Raw genomic sequence first — 22,262 nt, 5'->3', positions numbered from 1 at the left:
TTTTTTAGGTTTTAGGTACATGTCACAATGTCAGGTTTGTTACATATGTATCCATGTGCCATTTTGATTTCCACCCTTAGTCATCATTTAGATTAGGTATTTTTTGAGACAGTCTCGTGCTGTTGCCCAGGCATGATTATGGCTCACTGCAGTCTCAACCTCCTGGGCTCAAATGATCCTTCCGCGTCAACCTCCTGAGTGCTGGGACCACAGGCACATGCCACCATGCCTGGCTTTTTTTTTTTTTTTTTTGTAGAGATGAGGTCTCACTTTGTTGCCCAAGCTGGTCTCGAACTTTTAGTTTTTTTTTAAGACAGAGTCTTGCTCAGGCTGGAGTGCAGTGGCGCGATCTCGGCTCACTGTAAGCTCCGCCTCCTGGGTTCATGCCATTCTCCTGCCTCAGCCTCCCTAGTAGCTGGGACTGCAGGTGCCCGCCACCACGCCTGGCTAATTTTTTGTATTTTTTAGTAGAGACAGGATTTCACTGTGTTAGCCAGGATGGTCTCGATCTCCTGACCTCGTGATCCGCCCGCTTCGGCCTCCCAAAGTGCTGGGATTACAAGCGTGAGCCACCGCGCCCGGCCCGAACTTTTAGTCTTAAGTGATCCTCCCTGCCTCGGCCTCCCAAAGAGCTGGGATTATGGGCATGAGTCATCGCACTTGGCCTTGCTGCTTAAAATTTAATGTCAGCCTGTGAGAAATAATTGTGCTTTTACCTGTGAACATTTCATGTGCCATGAGCAAAGATTTGAAGCATCAGTTTAAGAATATGCCATTGAAGCTGCCTGTGGGCTACCATATGAGGAAGCTACTGCACAGGGTGTGAATATGTGCCATGATGTGCTGGTTTATAGCAGATGCTGATTACTGTGGTGTAAGTACTCCTATTATGGCCAATTTCAAGCACCAACAGTTAAGATTTGGCTTTCAAAATTCCTGAAAATTTAACAGTGATACACCTTGAGTTAGCAGGTCTGTTACAGAATGGATGTTCCTGCTTCATGTCCTTGGGTGTGGGGAGCTCCAGGATTGGAAGACATCCCTCAGGAGAGTAATTTCTGGGCAGGCATAGTGGCTCACGGCTGTAATCCCAGCACCTTGGGAGGCTGAGGCAGGAGGATCACTTGAGCCCAGGAGTTTGAGACCAACCTATGCAATGTATGAGACCCTGTCTCTCCAAAAAAAATTACTTTTTAAAGAGTAATTAGCTTTGTCTTCTTACTGTATTTCCTACCTGGGGTTCACAGAGTTAGTAATGAAAGTCCTTAAGCTATTTTTGTTATTTTAGTGGTTCAAAACTCATAATAGAAACTGAACATACAGCCATAAGATGGCTGCAGAGATAGGATATGGCTACCAAATTTATTTTCTTTTGACTGTATTTGTCAGCTCGCTGCTTCTATCATTCTGATAAACAATTTTGATTTGCTAATAATGACAACATAGGAGTTTCAGGTTATTCCTCAAGGAAAAAAAAAAAAATGAAAATATGCCCTTGACAGACGAAAGCTCTTCCCTTCATATAATATCTGAATTCCTGTGTCTGAGGTGTGGTGGCTTATGCCTGTAATCCCAGCACTTTGGGAGGCCAAGGCAGGCAGATCACTTGAGACCAGGAGTTCAAAACCAGCCTGGCCAATGTGGTAAAACCCCGTCTCTATTAAAAATACAAAAAATAGCCGGGCGTGGTGATGCCTGCCTGCAATCCCAGCTATTCGGGAGGCTGAGGCATGAGAATCGCTTGAATCTGGGAGGCGGAGGTTGCAGTGAGCCAAGATCGGGTCACTGCACTTCAGCCTGGGTGACAAAGCCAGACCCTGTCTCAAAAAAAAAAAGGAAAGAAATCTGAATTCCTGAAATTTGAACTGTTAATTAGGGGTAAATGGTCACAGGAGTAGGACCAGTTTCGCCTGGCCACTGTGTCTGAGAAACACAATGTGGCTCAGCACCTTAAGGGCAGCAGTGATATTCATTCTACTCTGTTCATAATTCAGAACTGGAGTCTCCTTGTGGCTATCATAGCAAGCATTGCTGGATGTAGGGGCATGGGGGTCCTTCAGTTATAGTGATCTCATATGGAGCAGTAATATGGTTTTCTAAATATCCACAGTATGTCTCTTTTAATTTTAGTGATGCTACATTTGTTCTCTATTTGCTGAACTAGGGATGTGTTTGTGTGTGCAACAGTTAAATTTAGCTCCCGTGCAGGTTAAAATGATGCCTGTCATTCTTGGCAGTGAGGCTAACCTGTCTTTTGTCTCACAGGCCACAATTCCAGAGTGGTGTCAGGGCGCTGCTCCTTCCAGCTTGGAAGGGGAGCTTCTGCATCGCTTGCCAAAGCTCAGGAAACGCATGAGGAAGATGTGCCTGACGTTCATGAAGGAGAGCCCCCTGCCTCGCCTTGTGGAGGGCCTTGATCATTTCACAGGTGGGTGCCAGCATCCAAGTCAAGAGTGGATCTTTCTGTTTTCCCCAGTGGTGCAGGAGGGCTGAGAATGTGGCAGCTGTGTCCTTTCTTGATACCGTGTGTAGTGTTGAACAGTTGATTGAATAAGCAAGTGGGCTTAAAAACCCACAGAGCTCAGAAATAGGAGCCTACTGAGAACACACAGTCATAATTTTCACATTGTCGTCCTCTCATGTAACCTGGCACTGTGCCATCTTTTATGAGAGCCTTGTCTATACTAGTTCTTGTTGGTTGGTGTTACCAGTAAAGGGGCACAGAGGTGGATTTCCCAGTGTCTAAGCTGTCCCCACTGTCAAAAAGTTGTCTCACTTGAGGTGGATTCATCCCCATCCTCTTGCTTTCTTCACTTCAGAGAGGGACAGCAGTTTCATTTCTCAGGCTGTCTTTGTTCAGGGAAGGTGAGAGCCAAGATCTCATAGTGTAACACAGCAATAGCTGGGAAGGGAACCCAGAATTTAATAGAATGTTTGGGCCCCTGGCAGCCTCTGACTACCTCCTTCACCCCTCTACCCCCCAACCGCAGTGAGTGTGCTGTCAGAGAGGCTGGCCTGCCTTTAATGAGGTTGCATCTAATCTCAGGGAGCTCTTCCTTTTTAAAACTTGTCAGCCCTTGCTCAAGGTGACTCAGGACTAGGGGTGGGGGTGAGTGGAATACAGATCCATTTGCATCTCCTGGAGAGGGGATGCGCTGTGGGATGTAAAGCCTCCCTCATCTAACTCTCCCACACTGTCAATCTGATGTCTTTGGTGTCCTTGCGCTCACTGATGACTGCCTATATTTGGCTGGTAGTGCTGCCTTAATACAGTACCACAGACTGGGTGGCTTCAGTGTGAGGCTAAAAGTCCAAGATCAAGGTGTCAGCAAGGTTGATTACTTCTGAAGCCTCTCTCCTTGGCTTGCAGATGGCCACCTTCTCACTGTGTCCTCCCGTGGTCACTCTTCATCTGTGTGTTCTGTGTCCTGATCTCTTCTTTTAAGGACTTCAGTCAGATTAGATTAGAGCCCATTCTCATTTCACCTTCATTACCTCTCTAAAGGCCCTGTCTCCAGATATAGTCACATTCTGAAGTTCTAGGGGTTAGGACTTTAACATATGAATTGAGGGGGAAGACACAACCCAGCCTATAGCACTGCCTGCAGCAGGGAGGCGGCACCCTTGTGTTATTGGTACCCACGTGTATTCAGGAAGGCAGCTTGGTGTTGTATAGAAAGAACTTGGGCTTTGGAGTAAGGTAGGCCAGTGTTCAAGTCCTGGCTCATCTACTCGTTCACCACATGGCCTTCAGATAGTGATTAGACCTCACTGAGCCTTTCTTGAAGTCTGTAAAATGGAGCTACAAATAGGTGCTTCTAAAGTTGTGCACATGAAAAGAGAATTTACCGTGTACCTGCTACAAGTGGAAACTCAATACATATTATATTAATCTGAAATTTCCCTCAAGTGATTATAAATTTCTAGTATAATGCACTGCACATAGTTGGTGCTCAATAAGTGCATTTGCTTGATTGATTATAAAACCCCTAAATACAAAAGAATGACTGCTGCTGTTTAGGTTGTTATTGTCAAGAGGTTTGAAATCCTGTGTGTTACTTTTCTATTTCCATGTACCTTGACCAGTTTGGTTAAAACACTTAATGAGATTTTACCAAATACTAGGGACTATGTTAAGTACCCAGGGTATAAAGATGAATGATACTTGGCCTTTGTTCTCCAAAAGGTCCCTGGTGTTGGGTAACAAACACATTACCAGACCCCTGGGATTTTCTTGTTGTCTCCCATCCCCGCCTTGTTTTCCCTTACAGGTGAAGTGATTTCCTCTGTGAGTGAGCTGCAGAGCTTAAAGGTGGAACTCTCTGCAGAGAAGGAGAAGCAGCGGTCAGAAGCCAAGCACATTCTCATGCAAAAACAGCGAGCTTTGTCAGACCTCTTTAAACACCTTGCAAAAATTGGTAAGGTTCTCACTTGAAACCCAATGAAATGTAGTCACCAACTTTTAGGAAGAGAAATGACACGACCGATTTGGGGGAAATTCCACAGACAGTTGAGATGGTGGACAACAGAAGGTACAGGCAAGGTTTCCAGATGTCTGAGAGTTCCACTCACATGCAGGAAAATCCTATGACCAGCCATCCATGATTCCCAAATATTTTCCGCTTTGTATGAGGTTTCTCAGAATCTATATTTTTATTTATTTATTTTATTTTATTTTTTTGAGACTGATTCTCGCTCTGTTGCCCAGGCTGGAGTGCAGTGGTGCGATCTCAGCTTACTGCAACCTCCGCCTCTTGTTGCCCAGGCTGGAGTGCAATGGCGTGATTTTGGCTTACTGCAACCTCTGCCTCCTGGGTTCAAGCGATTCTCCTGCCTCAGCCTCCCGAGTAGCTGGGACTACAGGCGCGTGCCACCACGCCCGGCTGATTTTTGTATTTTTACTAGAGACGGGGTTTCACTGTGTTAGCCAGGATGGTCTCAATCTCCTGACCTTGTGATCCACCCACCTCAGCCTCCCAAAGTGCTGGGAGTATAGGCGTGAGCCACCGTGCCTGGCAGAATCTGTATTTTTAAAATTTCTGTCACCGTGTGCTGTACCATATGCTTGCAGCATAGCATAGAGAGCAGTGCTTCTCAAACTTGAACGTGCATGTGAATCACCTGGGGAATCTTGTGGAAGTGCAGCTACAGATCCTGTTTCAGTTGGTGTGGGTGCAGCCTGAGAGTCTGCATTTCTAACAAGCTCTCAGGTGATGCTGTTTAGAAGACTTTAAGTAGCAGGGGAGAGAGGGGCACATCCATTCTCTACTAAGCATCTTTGCTTAAACAAATGCTGTTTATTTCCTAGGTTTGTCGTATCGCAAAGGTCTTGCTTGGGCCCGTTCAAAAAACCCTCAAGAGATGCTTCATCTTCACCCATTAGATCTCCGGAGCGCATTGTCTATCGTCAGCAGCACTCAGGAGGCTGATTCTAGGTTTGTCTGTTTTTTGTTTTGTTTTTTCCCTACTTATAAATGGAGCAAGTAATTTAAAACACCTTGTCCTCATTTGCAAATTGCAAAAATGGGAATAGCAATACCACTGTGGCTACCACTTACAAAAGTGCCAGGCTCAGGATCTGACTCCTGATGGACATTCAAATGAAAGGGTGAGGCTGGGTGCAGTGGTTCATGCCTGTAATCCCAGCACTTTGGGATCAGGTGGGCAGATCACTTGAGGTCAGGAGTTCAAGACCAGCCTAACCAATGTGGCAAAACCCCGTGTCTACTAAAAATACAGAATATTAGCCAGGCATGGTGGCACATGCCTATAATCCCAGCTACTCAGGAGGCCGAGGCAGGAGTATCGCTTGAACCTGGGAGGTGGAGGTTGCAGTGAGCTGAGGTTACGTCACTGCACTCCAGCCTGAGCAGCAAAGTAAGTCACTGTCAGAAAAAAAAACAAACAAAAAAACATTTCTTTTCTTTCTCTTTCTTCCTTGCATTCACCTCTCCATTCTTCTTCTTTTTCCTTTTTTTTTTTTTTTTTTTTTTTTTTGGTCTTTTGATTTTCCTGAGGTCTACTTGCTTCATTTGATCATACATGTGGAAATCTATTAGAAAATGGCACATTTTTAGTTGCTCTATATACATACACTCCTAAGTTCTAATATGTTATTGAATTTGCGAGTCCATACACTATTGAGACAGGCAGCGCTACCTCTATTTACAACACAGCAGAGGATGTTGTGAATGATGCTTTGCATGAACTGGGTATAGTACATGTGTGTGTTTTATTTGCTCCCAGGGCTTTAAATTTGAATTCAACAGAACATTGTAGAAACGGGAAATTTTACATAAGCATTCTTTTTCAGGAAAATTTGCCAAGTGGGCTTGCATTCCCATTCAGTCAGCAGTGCTGTAGCCGAATAGTAGTTTCCTCCTTTTGATAGGACACATGCTCTCCAGCTTACTTGAGCCCTCAACAACCCCTATGTCTTCCCCACATTGAGGTCAGCAGTCACTGCCATGCATCATTTTATGCTTGGCTGTCCTCAGTCCTCTTATGTTATTTGCCTGCCCCCTGTAGGCATCAGAGTTTATGACCCCCTAGCCTCCACTGCCAAGATAGGAAGATTTCCTTGAAGAAACCATATTGTCAGCATAATTTATTTCCCCTTGATACTTCCAGTGCTGAGTTAAGTAAAGGACTAATGAGTGCCTCACTGAATGATTCCTCATAGAAATAAACCTATTCAGACAGCTGACTCTTGGTTATGGTCAAATATACCAATATCTGAGTTTTCAGGATCTGGGGTGGGAGAGCGTGGTTTTAATTAAGTAAACGATGTTGGTTGATATCTTTTCCAGGCTACTAACAGAAATCTCGTCTTCATGGGATGGATGCCAGAAGTATTTTTATCGCTCTCTTGCACGGCATGCCAGGCTTAATGCAGCACTAGCAACTCCTGCCAAGGTAGAATGATAAAACATGAGTTTTGCAGGGGCTCAGGGAAAGCCCTTGTTCTGTTCATCCCGGGGCTGCATTCTCAGACCTTGTTAAGTGATAACAGCCTGGTAGTGGAACTGAGCTTTTTGCAGTACATCCTTAAACTTAAAATATAAATCAATGTAATTTTGTGCAAAATCAGAACACCTTAAATAAATTCAGTTACACTTGCCAGCAGGACAAATTTTCTTAATGTTTAAGAAAAATTAAAAACTTCAAATTGAGAATGACATCTTTAGATCTTTCCTCCCTTTGTGAATTGAGAAAAGACCACTAATAAATGCATTTTGGAGTTAAATCCAGTTCCTGTCTATGGAATATCAATGATCTGTGCAAGCATAATTGGAGAAACACTGCTCAAAAAAATCAGTGTGTCACCTCTAGAGTGTGGCATGTCTGACAATTATAGTAGAAACAACTTTCTAGCGGCACATCTGTGGGTGGTGTTTGTCAGCAGCCCCTTCAGCATGTTTTTCCTTCTCCTTCTGCCAGGAAATGGGCATGAGCAATGTGGAGCGGTGCAGAGGGTTCTCAGCACATTTGATGAAGATGCTCGTCCGACAGCGGCGCTCCCTGACCACGCTCAGTGAGCAGTGGATCATCCTCAGGTATCAGCCGATGGGTTGGGCTTGTGGCATGAATTGGGAAGAATTAGATCCAAGTCAGCTCAGAGTTGCTGCATATGGGGAGAGGAATAAGACATGCTCTCAATTGTGAAATGAATTTAAGGCCCAAAGAGGCAGGTAGGGTTTCTCCCAGCTCTGCCCCTTGCTTTCATTGATATGCCTCTAGTGTCCCTCTCCCTCCGTGATCTGACTGAACCTCCTGAGAATATGGAGCTGTGGAGATTTCAGGGCTGTGTCAGGCAGTGAAAATTGTCATGGGTGAACTATACCTGTGTCTGGAATGAGGATACACATTGCCGAAAGTCCATGTACGCCAATAGTTAGGCTTGTGTTCATGGTATTAGGGTGAGATGGTCTTGGGCACAGATGAGATTTGAGTTTGCTTCTGTTACTTAGGCTTTGGGGATCCCCCAGATGGCAATCTGAGCCATACATGGAGGCTTCTCAATGGAAACAAATAATTAAGAGATGAGGACAGTTAGAAAGGACGTCGTCATCTGTTGAATGGATTGTGGCTGAGGGATAGTATTTCCAGACTATTCACTTGAGCTTCAGGTATTTTCTGCTCCATTCATTAGGGTTTATGTAGGAAAGTACAGCACATTTACTAGATAATGCTAGTTGAAGTCACTGTAGTGGTGTGGTTGTGTTGTGATACTTCTCCTGAAGGACTGAGGGATGGGTTTAAGTACTTTGGGAGGCATTTTAACAGACTTTTTACCTATCTGGGGGATTCTTCCTTCTTGACTTATGAAAAAGCCCATGCTTGTTCAGAAACACTAATTTCTTTTAAAGCAATGTGGTAGAGTGGTTTAAGGTGCCATTCATTGTGTTTTTCCCATGGGTTTCTCTGTACAGGAACCTCCTCAGCTGTGTGCAAGAGATTCACAGCAGGCTGATGGGGCCCCAGGCCTACCCCGTGGCCTTCCCCCCTCAGGATGGCGTGCAGCAGTGGACAGAGCGCCTGCAGCACCTGGCCATGCAGTGCCAGATCCTGCTCGAGCAGCTCTCCTGGCTCCTCCAGTGCTGCCCCAGTGCAGGGCCAGCTCCAGGCCATGGCAATGTCCAGGTACTGGGGCAGCCTCCTGCCCCCTGCCTGGAAGGACCAGAACTTAGCAAGGGACAACTTTGTGGAGTAGTGCCGGACCTAATTCCTTCCAATCTGAGCTACCCATCTCCAATACCTGGAAGTCAGCTGCCCTCTGGTTGCCAGATGCGGAAACAGGATCAGCTTTGGCAGCAGTCAACTATGAGATTAACAGAGATGCTAAAAACCATTAAAACAGTGAAAGCTGACATCGACAAAATTAGACAGCAGTCTTGTGAGACTCTCTTTCATTCTTGGTAAGTGTGTATATGTCTTTACACTTCTCTGTGTGCTTAGGTTCTTATTGTGCTTATCTAAATTGGGGGTGGGAAGGGAAGGGTGTTAACAGAAAGCAGCAGCTTTTAGACAGCCCTGGAGCCTAGGGAACTCGTCAGTTTGGGGGATGGGGTGGGGTGGGGATAGGGGGTGTCATCTGCAGGTTCTGAGACTTTAGTGGAAACAGCATTAACAAAAGGATACCAGACAAAGCCCTAAATAATCTACAGGGAGAGCAAATCACATCTTGCTATTTGTGGTGGTCCAAAATAAAAGCCTATCACACCAAATACTAATGATAATGGAATATCATTAATGGAATAAATTTATCATTTATTGGAATAAATTAATGGAATAAATTTATCATTTATTGGAATAAATTAATGGAATAAATTTATCATTAATGGAATAAATTTAGTAATTTATTCCATTACTAAACCTAGGTGTTTAGTAATAGAATCAAATTATGAAAATAATTGTGCTTCAGTCCTCTGTTACTCAGTGGACCTGCACAGCACTTTGTGGCATGTGTTTAGCTGTAAACCTTCAGCTATGGTGAGTTCCACCTTGCGTATCTTGTAGTGGTTGCAGGGAGGGGTGTGTGTTTGTGGGAATTGTAATGCATTCCTTTCAACATTGTGGCATTTCTGTTGCAGGAAAGATTTTGAAGTTTGCTCTTCTGCGCTGAGTTGCTTGTCCCAGGTGTCAGTTCATTTGCAGGGCCTAGAGTCCTTGTTCATTCTTCCAGGGATGGAGGTTGAACAAAGAGACTCACAAATGGCACTAGTTGAAAGTCTGGAATATGTAAGAGGAGAAATTAGTAAAGCCATGGCTGACTTTACTACCTGGAAGACACATCTGCTTACTTCAGGTAGCCAAGGAGGTAAGGAATATTTTTCAGTCAGGGAATGAAAGTCCAGTGTAGAAATGATGTCTTATAGATGTAAGTCTCATTGTCCTAAAGACACATTATGTTTTGGTCTACATGTACCTGTCCAGGGTTCTGAGGCAGGGAGGTGCGGTTGAAATCCACAGCTCTTAACTTTTTTGCCCCATTTGTTTGGAGGCCTGTTACATGCTTTGTAACACACATAGGAAGGCAGCATCAGCTCACTGTCTGTTAGTTTTCCCTTAGATTGAAAAAGCTTGGCACTGATATTTGGACTAAGTTAGTGTTTATTCTTACTGTCTTAACTGTTATTTTTATATTTTTTACATTATTTTAGTAAAAATATTTTAATACAAGGTAATAAACTTGTAGGTTTATCGAGGCAAGGAATTTGTCTCTTCTTTGTATCTGGCACAGCTTGACACAGTGGCTCATCAATAAATGAGTATTTTTAATGATTTCCAGAGGCACTAAAGCAAATGATTGGTGTCTTTTGTTTGTATGTTTGTTTTGCACCATGTTACCTGCTAGGAAATCAAATGTTGGACGAAGGATTTGTGGAAGATTTTTCAGAGCAAATGGAAATTGCCATCCGAGCCATCCTCTGTGCCATCCAGAACTTAGAAGAAAGAAAGAATGAAAAAGCAGAGGAGAACACTGACCAAGCAAGCCCACAAGAAGAGTATGGTATGTCTGAAATCAGGCAGAAATTAGTTTCATGCCTGATTTAATTTTTGTATTTGATGATTTATTTCTGTGGCTAAATAGTTAAGGATGGATGTTAGAAACAGATGACTGCATGGATAGAGATGAAAGGATTTGTTTTCTGTTACTCATCATGTTGTTATTTTCTCTGAATGAATGAGGCAGCAGGCTTTGAGAGACTGCAATCAGGACATCTAACAAAACTCTTAGAGGATGACTTCTGGGCCGATGTGAGCACTTTGCATGTGCAGAAAATAATTTCTGCCATCTCCGAGCTGTTGGAGAGGCTGAAATCGTACGGTGAGGATGGCACAGCAGCAAAGCACCTGGTAACTAACTGTTCTTTACAAACTTCTTCCTCTTCAGAATGCACTGAGCAAAGGCAGAGTGGGCTTTACCTCCCTCCACGTAGATAAGTGCCAGAGCAGGCCTCAGTGCCAAAATCACTAAGAACTTGGTCTCTTTATTTATACGTGCAAAGTCATTGACAAGCTTTGAAGAGCTTAGGGCTTGCTAGCTAATTGTTAGATGCATAGGTGCAGAAATGTTAACCGTTCAGAATATCCATTATATTAGGATTCTTTCATATCTTATTCACATACTCCTAAGTATTTGATGTTACTGATAGACGACATTATCAACTGAGGCTTAGCAGCCATCCTATGTAAACACCATTCCCACTACAATAAGCGAACAGAGTAAGCAGTTGTAGTCTTTACAGTAAGTCCAGAGAAGCAACTTACTTTGCAGGACATTGTATGTTATTCTGTAGCATTGCCTCCTGTGCTAACTTTGAATCAGCAGAATTTATTTATAAACATTTTATTTTTATTATTTATTTTATTTTGGGACACAGTCTCATTCTGTTGTCCAGGCTGGAGAGTGTGGTGGCGTGACCATGGCTCACTGCAGCCTTGACCTCCTGGGCTCAGGTGATCCTCGTCTCAGCCTCCCAGATAGCTGGCACTATAGGCATGCACCACCATGCCCAGCTAATTTTTAAAGTTTTGTAGAGATGGGTTCTGGCTATATGTTTTTTTGTGTGTTTGGTATTTTTTGTAGAAATGGCGTTTTGCCATGTTGCCCAGGCAACATGAACTTGAACTCCTGGGCTCAAGCAGTCTACCCACTTTGGCTTCCCAAAGTGCTGGGATTAAAGGCGTAAGCCACTGTGCTTGGCCAACGTTCTATTTTTAAAAAACCAACATTGTTAGCCAAAGGAGACGTTGGTTTGAGATTGTACTTTTGTGATGATATATGTAAATGAAGAAATCTCAGTGAGCTGTGTGTATTGGGGTGGGTGGAGGTTACAAACACATACATGTAACTTGCTGTTAGTACTATTTAGTACATTCACAATGTTGTGCAATTACCACCGCTATCTAGTTCCAGAATGGAAACCTGGTACCTGCCAAGCAGTGTGAGCAGGCCTTTTGTTTCGTTTTGATCTCAGTTCTTCAGCCAATCCTGTTCCTTGCTGGTGCGCCTGGTGCCGGTCCTCTCCAGCTACTCAGACCTCGTCCTCTTCTTCCTGACCATGTCTTTAGCAACTCACCGTAGTACTGCAAAGCTGCTCTCTGTGCTTGCCCAGGTCTTTGCGGAGCTTGCCCAGAAGGTAAGGACCGTTCACATGGTGCACTGTGAGCAGCAGGGACCCAAGTAAATTTCATGTCATTAGTCTTTGGTGTGATAGGCTTTTATTTTGGACCACCACAAGTAGCAGGATGTGATTTGCTCTCCCTGTGGATTATTTAGGGTTTTGTCTGGCATCCTTTTGCTAACGCTGTTTCCACTAAAGTCTCAGAACCTGCAGATTATACCCCCATCCCCAACCCACCCTATCCCCCAAACTGACGAGTTCCCTAAACTCCAGGGCTGTCTAAAAGCTGCTGCTGTCTGTTAACACTCTTCCCTTCCCATCCCCAATTTAAATCTTCTTCAGATAACTCGAACTAGAGTTGTAGGATAAACCCTTAAGGCTATTAAGTTTTCTTTTAACCATGTAGGTGTAATTATGATTAAATGATAATGGGCCTATTATTATTAGAGTTTTTTTCACCTATTGTGGTGGCTCACGCCTGTAATCCCAGCACTTTGGGAGGCTGAGGCGGGTGGACCACCTGAGGTCAGGAGTTCGAGACCAGCCTGACCAATATTATGATGAAACCCCGTCTCTACTAAAAATACAAAAATTAGCCGGGTGTGGTGGCACGTACCTGTAATCCCAGCTACTCAAGAGGCTGAGACAGGAGAATTGCTTGAACCCGGGGAGGTGGAGGTTACAGTGAGCCAAAATCATGCCATTGCACTCCAGCCTGGGCAACGAGCAAAACTGCATCTTTTTTTTTGGAGACAGAGTCTCCAAAATTGTAATTGTAATCTCCATGTGATTACAGGCACATGCCACCATGCCTGGCTAATTTTTGTATTTTTAGTAGAGATGGGTTTCACCACATTGGCCAGGACGGTCTCGATCTCCTGACCTCGTGATCCGTCCACCTCGGCCTCCCAAAGTGCTGGGATTACATGCGTGAGCCACTGCACCCAGCCAGTTTTTTTCTTTAGCAGGGAAGTCATTTGTTCATTCAGCCATGTACCCAGTATTGTGAAAAGCACTGAGGTTGTAGAGATTGTAGACCCTCCCCTTGAAACTCAGGGGCAGTAGACAGTGAAATCTAACAGCAACATGGTGTGGATAGGTCTAGTCATAGAGGTATCCAGCTCTTGGTCTCTCTTAACCTCACCAAGCCTCAATTTCCTCATCTGTAAAATGAGATCTGCCTATACTCGTATGCATTTTTGTGAGAAACACCTGCATTTGGGTATATAAGTTTTGTTTTTGTTCTTCCTTAGCATTCTAAGATTTTCTCCAAGCTAAATACAGATGAGATGTACTTGAGGAAGATATGAATTTACAAACTGAAGATGGGGTCTAGATTTCTTATAAACAATTAAGAGTTCTTAGTTCCAAGTCTCTGAAATACTGGAGAGTTAAAAAGTGGAAGCCAAGCCTAATGCCTTGTATCAAGAGGATAAATATGTTTATCTGTAGTAATGATAAGTAACAGTAATAATAATAATAATAAGTAATAATAAGTAAAAGAATGAGTCTCAGGTTTCTCCCCCTCTGGTGGGCACCAAGCCAGTCTTAACATTCCATTGCTTCTTGGAGAAAACACTGTATGCTAAAGACAGTGGCAGGAAAATGTATGGTTTGGGTGCCTTGAGATTTGGTTCAGCTAGATTTGTCCATTTGCACCGTAGCTTTTGTCTGACAGGCTGTAGAATGACTTTGGCCTTTCAAACCTTTGTCTGTTTGCGGGTAGGAATGGTTCTGATATTGCAGAATGTTGGGAGCCCTGTGGCTATCCCAGACGTAGCAACTCCAATGATATACTCTGGTAAGGGCATCTGAAACTCCCTCCTATGTGGTCATATTCTTCGTCTATATCTGAATGTCTCTCATTTAAATAATGTAGTTCAATGGGAAAATTAAGCAAGTAAGCCAAATTGTATTTTCCTATCAATATTCTGAGAATATATGTCCTAAAAGTGGGTTTGCCTTGTTAAAAATTTTCTAAGCGTCCAAATTGTATTCATATCTTTTCTGAGTAGTTCCAAGGGAACTTGAAAGTAGGTTAGACAGTGCTAAGATAATAGATCTAGGTTGTAATTAAACGTCTTGATCCGCAGGAAGCTGTTTCTGTGTAACCAAGTCATAATTAGTGTTTACTGGTTTGGGATCTTAATTCCTTGCTAATTAGCAGCTTATTTTTTTGTGCATTCTCATCCTCAGATATATCTTCATAGTATATATTTTCTCTTACAAAATTAAAATTTCTTATTGAGAGACACTACTACTTTTTCTTTTTACTTCTGCTCAGCGGGCTAGTATTCTTCTCAGGTTATTTTCCTGTATAAAATAGTTTTTTTTCAACATTTCACAGATATTACTATGTCTGACTGTGTTCTCTCCAGAGCCTGTTCTGCCCTTGCTCAAGGACTTTTTCCAAAAACTGTCCTTCTAGTATACTTCATTTAGGTTTTTGTCTTGGCAAAGTGACAAATGACCACATGCCAGAGGCTTCTACAAAGTCAAGTCACATGTTAAATCTGATGTCAAGCTGTGAAACTGCATAACTATTAGCACCAAAGAGGAAAAGAATGTCAGAAGTCTACTGTACTTCCAGTGGATTTAAGATAATGAGCTAGAAAAAGAATTCAGTGTGTATTTAAATTGTTTTCCTGTTGCAAGAATGAAAATCTCCTTTTAAAATTGCTTTTGTGCCTAATTGTTCACTTCCTTTTTCTTTTTTCTAAGGGATTTTGCTTGCCCAAAGAATTCATGGAAGATTCAGCTGGAGAGGGAGCAGCTGAGTTCCATGACTATGAGGGAGGTGGAATTGGAGAAGGCGAGGGCATGAAGGATGTGAGTGACCAGATAGAAAATGAAGAACAGGTACGTTTTCACATAGGTATACAGTTGACAGAAGATCACTCTCTTTCTTTTCTACATGTAAGTTACACATAAAAATGGTTTTTACTAGGTTAATAATTTTTAATCTGTGATCTACAGAGCCCTAGATATATTGGTGCTTCAGCAGTAGGTGTAAATAAAAAGCCTAAAATCCACAGGAAGGAACCTGGCAACTCCATCATTCGTTTTGGCTATAATTATGGAGGAAATGATTTTTGCTTTTTTTTTTTTTTTAATGGGCAGATATTTACTGATGATTTTCTAGAGTATTTTTGATAGTATTTTTAAGCATAAAAGGCCTGGCTATCCTAAGTGATGATTGCATTAAACAATAATGCCAAAATTTGCTGTTAATAGGTTTTGCTGTTGTATATCTTTAAGGCATAGAGTGTTTTAAAAAATCTGTATCATTTTTTGGTTGAAATCAAGCAACTTTCTGAACTATTCAGATGCTGTGGACTAAGATTGTTACATTGCATGGATTTTTAAAATGCCTGTCTCATTTGGGAGTGATTTTTGTGTGTTGGGTGTATTACTTATATTCTAAGTTAAATCAGATCAGAAGCTTGTATTTAAGGTAATTTTATAGTTATTAAAAATAAAGGAGAAAACCAATTCAAATTCCCTCCCTTCCTTGGCAGAGAAAACTGGAAAGAAATTAAAAGCCAAAAGAATAATGCTAGTATTTATGTTATGGAGCTCTAATTTTTTTTTTTTTTTTGGACCTATATTGTCCTTAGATAATTGCTTTGTTATTTTGGCCTTCCTATACTTCTCAAATCTAACTTAATCAGTGTATACTACTTTTCTAGTAGAAAAAAAAATGTCGAAAAAAAAAAGCAAATCTAATAGACAAGTACAGTTCACACAAAAAACATTACGTGGAATAAAAAGCTTCCAGAACAATTTGGTAGTGTCTGCTGAATTTTAAATTATGTGTATTCATTGACCCCCAAATTCCATGCTTTCTTACAGAAATGCTAGTGTCAAAGATAAATAGGTATATGAGTGTGTATATATGTCTACACATGGATATTTACTACAGCATTATTTATATGGTGAAAATTATGAAACAATCCAAATATTCATCAGAAGAGAATTAAATTATGGCACCATCCATGCAGAACAATGATAAAAGTATGAATGAAGTAGAATGAGATGGTTTTGTATGTATCAACATGGAAATAACCTAAGATCTTTTTTTTTTTTGAGACGGAGTCTCGCTCTGTCGCCCAGGCTGGAGTGCAGTGGCGCGATCTCGGCTCACTGCCAGCTGCGCCTCCCGGGTTCATGCCATTCTCCTGCCTCAGCCTCTCCGAGTAGCTGGGACTACAGGCGCCCACCACCACGCCCAGCTAATTTTTTTGTATTTTTAGTAGAGACGGGGTTTCACCGTGGTCTCGATCTCCTGACCTTGTGATCCGCCCGCCTCGGCCTCCCAAAGTGCTGGGATTACAAGCGTGAACCACTGCACCCAGCCAGATCTTATTTTTAAGAGATGAGGTCTTGCTCTCTTGCCCAGGCTAAAGTGCAGTTCTATAATCATAGCTCACTGCAGCCATGACTTGGACTCAAGGAGTCCTCCTGCATTAGCCTCTTGAGTAGCTGGGATTACAGGTGTGAGCCAGCACACCGGGTTGAGATGTTTTTAAGAAGAGATGTGTTTTGCAGGCTGGGTGTGGTGGCTCACGCCTGGATTCCTAGCACTTTGGGAGACCAAGGCAGGAGGATTGCTTGAGGCCAGGAGTTTGAAACCAGCCAGGGCAACATAGGAAGACACTATCTCTATAAAATTAAAACAAAACAAAACAAAAAACAAAACCCAGACTGGCCAACATGGTAAAACTCCATCTCTACTAAAAATACAAAAATTAGCTGGGTGTGGTGGCATGCATCTGTAATCCCAGCTACTCGGAAGCTGACCCAGGAGAATCACCTGAACCTGGGAGGCAGAGGTTGCAGTGGGCCAAGATCGTGCCATTGCACTCCAGCCTGGACGAGAGAGCAAGACCTTGTTTCAGAAAAATAAAAATGAAAAAAGCAGATTGCATAACAGTCTGTAAAGCATGATCTCTTTTTTGTTTAAAAAGATGTTGGGAGGCAGGTATTGATAGCTATCACCTGTATCACTAAGTATATGTTGGTGTATTCATAGAAAAAAGTCAAAGGTTCATCAAAATGTTGTTGGTAGTCATTCTCTGAGAGGATTCGAGGATGGAGGTGTTATGGGGAAACTTGTTTTTTGTTTGTTTTTTTGTATTTTGGAGACAGAGTCTTGCTCTCTCCCCAAGGCTGGAGTGCAGTGGCGTAGTCTTTGGCTCCCTGCAACCTCCAGCTCCCGGGTTCAAGCGATTCTCATGCCTCAGTCTCCCAAGTAGCTGGGATTACAGGTGCACGCCACAATGCCAGGGTAATTTTTGTATTTTTAGTAGAGAGGGTTTTGCCATGTTGGCCAAGCTGTTCTTGAACTCCTGACCTCAAGTGATCTGCCCGCCTCAGCCTTCCAAAGTGCTGGGATTATAGGCGTGAACCACCATGCCTGGCCATTACTTTTGTATTTTAAAAAGGACTTCTTTTTTTTTTTTTGAAATGGAGTCTTGCTCTGTCACCCAGGCTAGAGTAGTGTGATCTCAGCTTGCCGCAACCTCCACCTCCCGGGTTCAAGCGGTTTTCCTGCCTCAGCCTCCCGAGTAGCTGGGATTACAGGCCCCCACCACCACACCTGGCTAATTTTTGTATATTTAGTAGAGGCGGTGTTTCACCATCTTGGCCAGGCTGGTCTCAAACTCCTGACCACGTGATCTACCCGCCTCGGCCTCCCAAAGTGCTGGGATTACAGGCATGAGCTACTGTGCCTGGCCTTAAAAGGACTTTCAAAAATCAACCATAATGAAAGAGGTAACAATCACAAAACATTTTGCCCCAAATAGCACATCAGTTATATAGAAACATATAAATTAGGCTGGGCTCAGTTGCTCACACCTGTAATCCCACCACTTTGGGAGGCTGAGGCAGGAGAATTGCTTGTGCCTAGGAGTTGAGACCCACCTGGGCAACATGGCAAGGCCACGTCTCTAGCAAAAAATAAAAAATTAGCCAGGTGTGGTTGTATGTGCTTGTGGTGCCAGCTATTGGGGAGGCTGAGGCAGAGGATTGCTTGATCCCAGGAGGTTGAGGCTGCAGTAAGCCGTGATTGTGCCACTGTACTCCAGGCTGGGCAACATAGTGACACCCTGTCTAAAAACATATATAATTTTTTATAAAAGAAATATATAAACCAAGGAAGAATGAACAAGATTCTCTTGGGCCACTGTCTTTCAGTGATCATAGTGACAAAAATAGTATTAAAGAATTGGATAATAAAAGATTGATGAATTTTTTTATCCTACAAAGAATATATATTCTTGCAAATGTGTCTGGGACTATTTTTACAATTCCCAATAAGAAAACCTGAACAAAATTCTATACTCTGATTAAAATAAGTGGAAACTAACTCCAGAAATTTTACAAATTCCATGTGGCTGTCTCTGTTGTTTCTCTTTTTTTTCCTCTCCCAGATATATTTTTACACCATTAACCTTGGCATTTATATCTCAGAGCTGAAGCAAACATTGGTAAAGTTTCATATATTTATGTTTACTATAATACTTCTTTATGTAGGTGGAAGATACATTTCAGAAGGGTCAAGAAAAAGACAAAGAGGATCCTGATTCAAAATCTGATATTAAGGGCGAGGATAATGCCATTGAGATGTCAGAAGATTTTGATGGGAAAATGCATGATGGGGAGCTTGAAGAACAAGGTTGCAATTATCTGTCACTTCATTCTTGTTTTTGAAAGCATAAATATTTTATCCAGGAAATTACATGTTCCTAATAAGGAACCTAATATAATCTTTTGAAAGAAGTTGGTTACTGTGCTTAACTGCAAATGAAAACCTCAGCAGCTGCATGTGCTATCACCACCTCCACTGAGGCAGAAGTCCCTGGTCTCTCATAGATTCTTCTCACATTGACTGATGTTCTAGCTGCCTCATGTGGTAGATGCAGTGGCTCAGTAGTGCCCTTCAGGGACGCCTGAAAGGAGATGATCCCTAATGGAGCTGGGCTCTCAACAAAAGGCAAATTGTTCTGTAGTGTTTAAAATACCTTTTATTCCTAATTAGAAAAATAGTAGATGTTTGTTGTAGATGATTTGGAACAAACATGTAGAAAAGAAATAGATCCCCTCCTCAGGCCTACTAGCCATATCACTTAATAAATTGTGGTATATTTCTTTCCATTTATTGCATGTATACACACACAGAGACCATATACCGTTCTGTAGTCTGCTTTTTTCTTTCTTTCTTTTTTTTTTAAGATGGAGTCTCGCTGTGTCCCCCAGGCTGGAGTGCAGTGGCGCAATCTCGGCTCACTGCAAGCTCCACCTCTCGGGTTCATGCCATTCTCCTGCCTCAGCATCTTGAGTAGCTGGGACTACAGGCGCCTGCCACCACGCCCAGCTGATTTTTTTTTTGTATTTTTAGTAGAGATGGGGTTTCACCATGTTAGCCAGGATGGCCTCGATCTCCTGACATCATGATCCGCCCACCTCAGCCTCCCAAAGTGCTGGGATTACAGGCGTGAGCCACTGCGCTGGGCCTGCTTTTTTCATTTAACATCTTATGAACATTCTCCCTGTCATTAAAAATTATTTGAGAATTTGATTTTTTAAAGTACATCGTCATCTGTCATATGTTTGTACCATAATTCAGCTCTTGCCCCAAATTTCTGTCCAATTGGAGATAACTGTATCTTATTCTAAAATGAATGTCGTGCAGAAATGAAAGTTGACCTTAGTGGCAGTTGGCCTAAGGCACATAGGATATGACCTTTTGCAAAGTAGACCCTGTGCAAAGACAAATGAAGACAATTCTGATTGAGACCTGATTTTAGGTGTTGGAAAAAATCATAGCAGTATATTGAAGATGGGGAGGAACCGTGGAAACCACCTAGTCCAACCCCATCATTTCAGACACAAAACTCAGGTTGCTGAGTCCCATAATGGCCATTCCCCCAGCACCAAAACCAGACATCCTCCTAGGTATTTCCTTACTCTTCTTACCATCTCTTCACGCATTATAGACTTCCTTGTTCCTCTACTTTGCAAAACACAGTAAGACTATGTCAGTAGATCTAAAGGCATCTGCCTGTAGGGTGTGTTCTGCAGAAAAAGGCAATAAATCTCAGGTGGGGCCCTTGCCAGGGAAGCGGATCCACACCTCTCTTACATACACAGGACTGGGTCAGTTTGGAGATATGCCTAACTAAGCTCAGTGCCTTCCCTTTCAGAAGAGGATGATGAGAAATCAGATAGTGAGGGCGGAGACCTGGATAAACACATGGGCGATCTCAATGGTGAGGAAGCTGACAAACTAGATGAGAGGCTTTGGGGTGATGACGACGAGGAGGAAGATGAGGAGGAAGAAGACAATAAAACTGAAGAAACAGGACCAGGAATGGATGAGGTAATTAAAAGATCCCCCCCCTCCCAAACAAGCTGAGAGGAGGTAATCTGCCCACCACCTACCATTCTCTGTCATTTACTTCTCTTCTTTTTCTGTATTTGTTTTGTTCTCTTTTTTCCATTCCTCTTTTTCTTTTTGCTATCCTATCTTATTGTTTACATTGAGAGCTAAGAGTAGCTTGACCTGAGTCATCCCATGTGTTATGGAAGAGGATGAACAAGACCCTGTGCAGATGTTCTAAGCTGATTCTCCTATAGGCCACTGAATTTTTCCAGCTCCCAGCTTGGGAGAACTCCAGGGCTGAGTGTAATACTGCAACAGCCCAGGGTGATGCAATGAATTATCAAACTCACCCCACCATTCACACACCTAATAATATTGCTGCTGTCATGGAGACCTGCACTGTTTTCTCTAGGTCATGGATGGCACTTCATCAGCCATCCATGGGATAGGTCCAATAGGCAGAAATTATGCATGTCTAAAAGTCAACCCATGCAGAAGCAGTTTCTTGGATTGAGTGTGATGATTGTTTTTTCTTCCTCTGACATTTAGGAAGATTCTGAACTTGTTGCTAAAGATGACAACTTGGATAGTGGCAATTCAAACAAAGATAAAAGCCAGCAAGATAAGAAGGAAGAAGCAGAAGCTGATGATGGTGGACAAGGTGAAGACAAAATTAATGAACAAATAGATGAGGTAATGAAGATTTGAAACTGATCCGCTCTCTTGACTCAAGGCCAGGGCTCTTGAACTGTATAGTTCTCAAGGTGTCTCAAGACATTTTTTCCCCTATTCGTTGACTGCTCTCCCATTACCTCGTAAAAGAATATGCAACAGAGGCTCTTAACAGGACATAAAATATCTAACTGTTGGTTCCTGACAGGGTAGTCCACATGTTGTCTGGGCTCATGCTATAGATCAGAAGCTAAAACCTGTGATCCCTTCTTTATTTCTTCTTGTAAGTTTCTTTGAGATTAAGTAACATAGCACAACTTGTCCTTGGATAACCTGCACAGAAAGTGAAATCTGAGATTCCAACATGAAAGGTCTAAAAATATTATTAAAATACTAATATGTACAGATAATTTTAGGGAATAGATATTGTATTCTCTCACAGTGTAAATACTTAGAGCTGATTTTATGGGAATTCTACTTTTTAAAAAAAGATTTGTATTTTTATCTTATCCCTGTTGTCTCCATTGTCCCAAAGAAGGAATATGATGAAAATGAGGTGGACCCTTACCATGGCAAGCAGGAAAAGGTGCCAGAACCCGAGGCCTTGGACCTTCCAGATGACTTGAACCTTGACAGAGAAGACAAGAATGGTGGTGAGGACACCGACAATGAAGAAGGAGAAGGTGCGTCTTTCAGAAACAAAGAGACCAGTTAGAACTCACTAATGAACAGTAACTGATTTCTCTTTTGAGAGCTAGCTCTGTGTCATGGCCACGTGATAAATCACGTTTGGTTGGCTCAATCCCAGTTTGAGATAATGGTTTGCCTTTCCTTTGTAATATTTTTCATGTGATTATCCCTATAGCTCATCAACCACCAAGTATTTATCAAACTACTGTCACGTCCTATTCTCGCTTTTGGCACTGCTGTGCCCTGGTGGTGCTTCACACACAGCGCTGTCTCTTCACAGCCATTACTGTGTATCCCATCTCAGGGGATGGTGTAAACGCTGTGCAGTCTGGGTATACCAAGCTGTCGTGGAGTCCAGTTATAGCTTTTTTAGAGAGATGATG

General features: G+C 42.6%; 1 protein-coding gene across 4 annotated transcripts in view; it reads left to right on the top strand.

The window, feature by feature from the left end:
• The window catches only part of MDN1 (midasin AAA ATPase 1), a 181,298-nt gene that overhangs the window by 140,196 nt on the left and 18,840 nt on the right, over positions 1–22,262 (top strand). For all 4 annotated transcript variants that reach the window (XM_058435398.1, XM_058435399.1, XM_058435400.1 and 1 more), the window contains 15 exons: positions 2,266–2,428; positions 4,272–4,418; positions 5,309–5,435; positions 6,810–6,915; positions 7,441–7,556; positions 8,433–8,918; positions 9,594–9,820; positions 10,358–10,513; positions 10,697–10,860; positions 11,985–12,146; positions 14,853–14,990; positions 18,669–18,810; positions 20,339–20,514; positions 21,067–21,210; positions 21,725–21,872. In XM_058435398.1, coding sequence (XP_058291381.1) covers positions 2,266–2,428; positions 4,272–4,418; positions 5,309–5,435; positions 6,810–6,915; positions 7,441–7,556; positions 8,433–8,918; positions 9,594–9,820; positions 10,358–10,513; positions 10,697–10,860; positions 11,985–12,146; positions 14,853–14,990; positions 18,669–18,810; positions 20,339–20,514; positions 21,067–21,210; positions 21,725–21,872 — 2,602 coding nt within the window. The remainder of the gene's footprint in view (positions 1–2,265; positions 2,429–4,271; positions 4,419–5,308; positions 5,436–6,809; positions 6,916–7,440; positions 7,557–8,432; positions 8,919–9,593; positions 9,821–10,357; positions 10,514–10,696; positions 10,861–11,984; positions 12,147–14,852; positions 14,991–18,668; positions 18,811–20,338; positions 20,515–21,066; positions 21,211–21,724; positions 21,873–22,262) is intronic.

The sequence above is a fragment of the Hylobates moloch genome, unplaced genomic scaffold, assembly GCF_009828535.3.
Source record: "Hylobates moloch isolate HMO894 unplaced genomic scaffold, HMol_V3 SCAFFOLD_2, whole genome shotgun sequence".
NCBI classification, from domain to species: domain Eukaryota; kingdom Metazoa; phylum Chordata; class Mammalia; order Primates; family Hylobatidae; genus Hylobates; species Hylobates moloch.
This window is presented reverse-complemented; position numbering and strand designations above follow the sequence as displayed.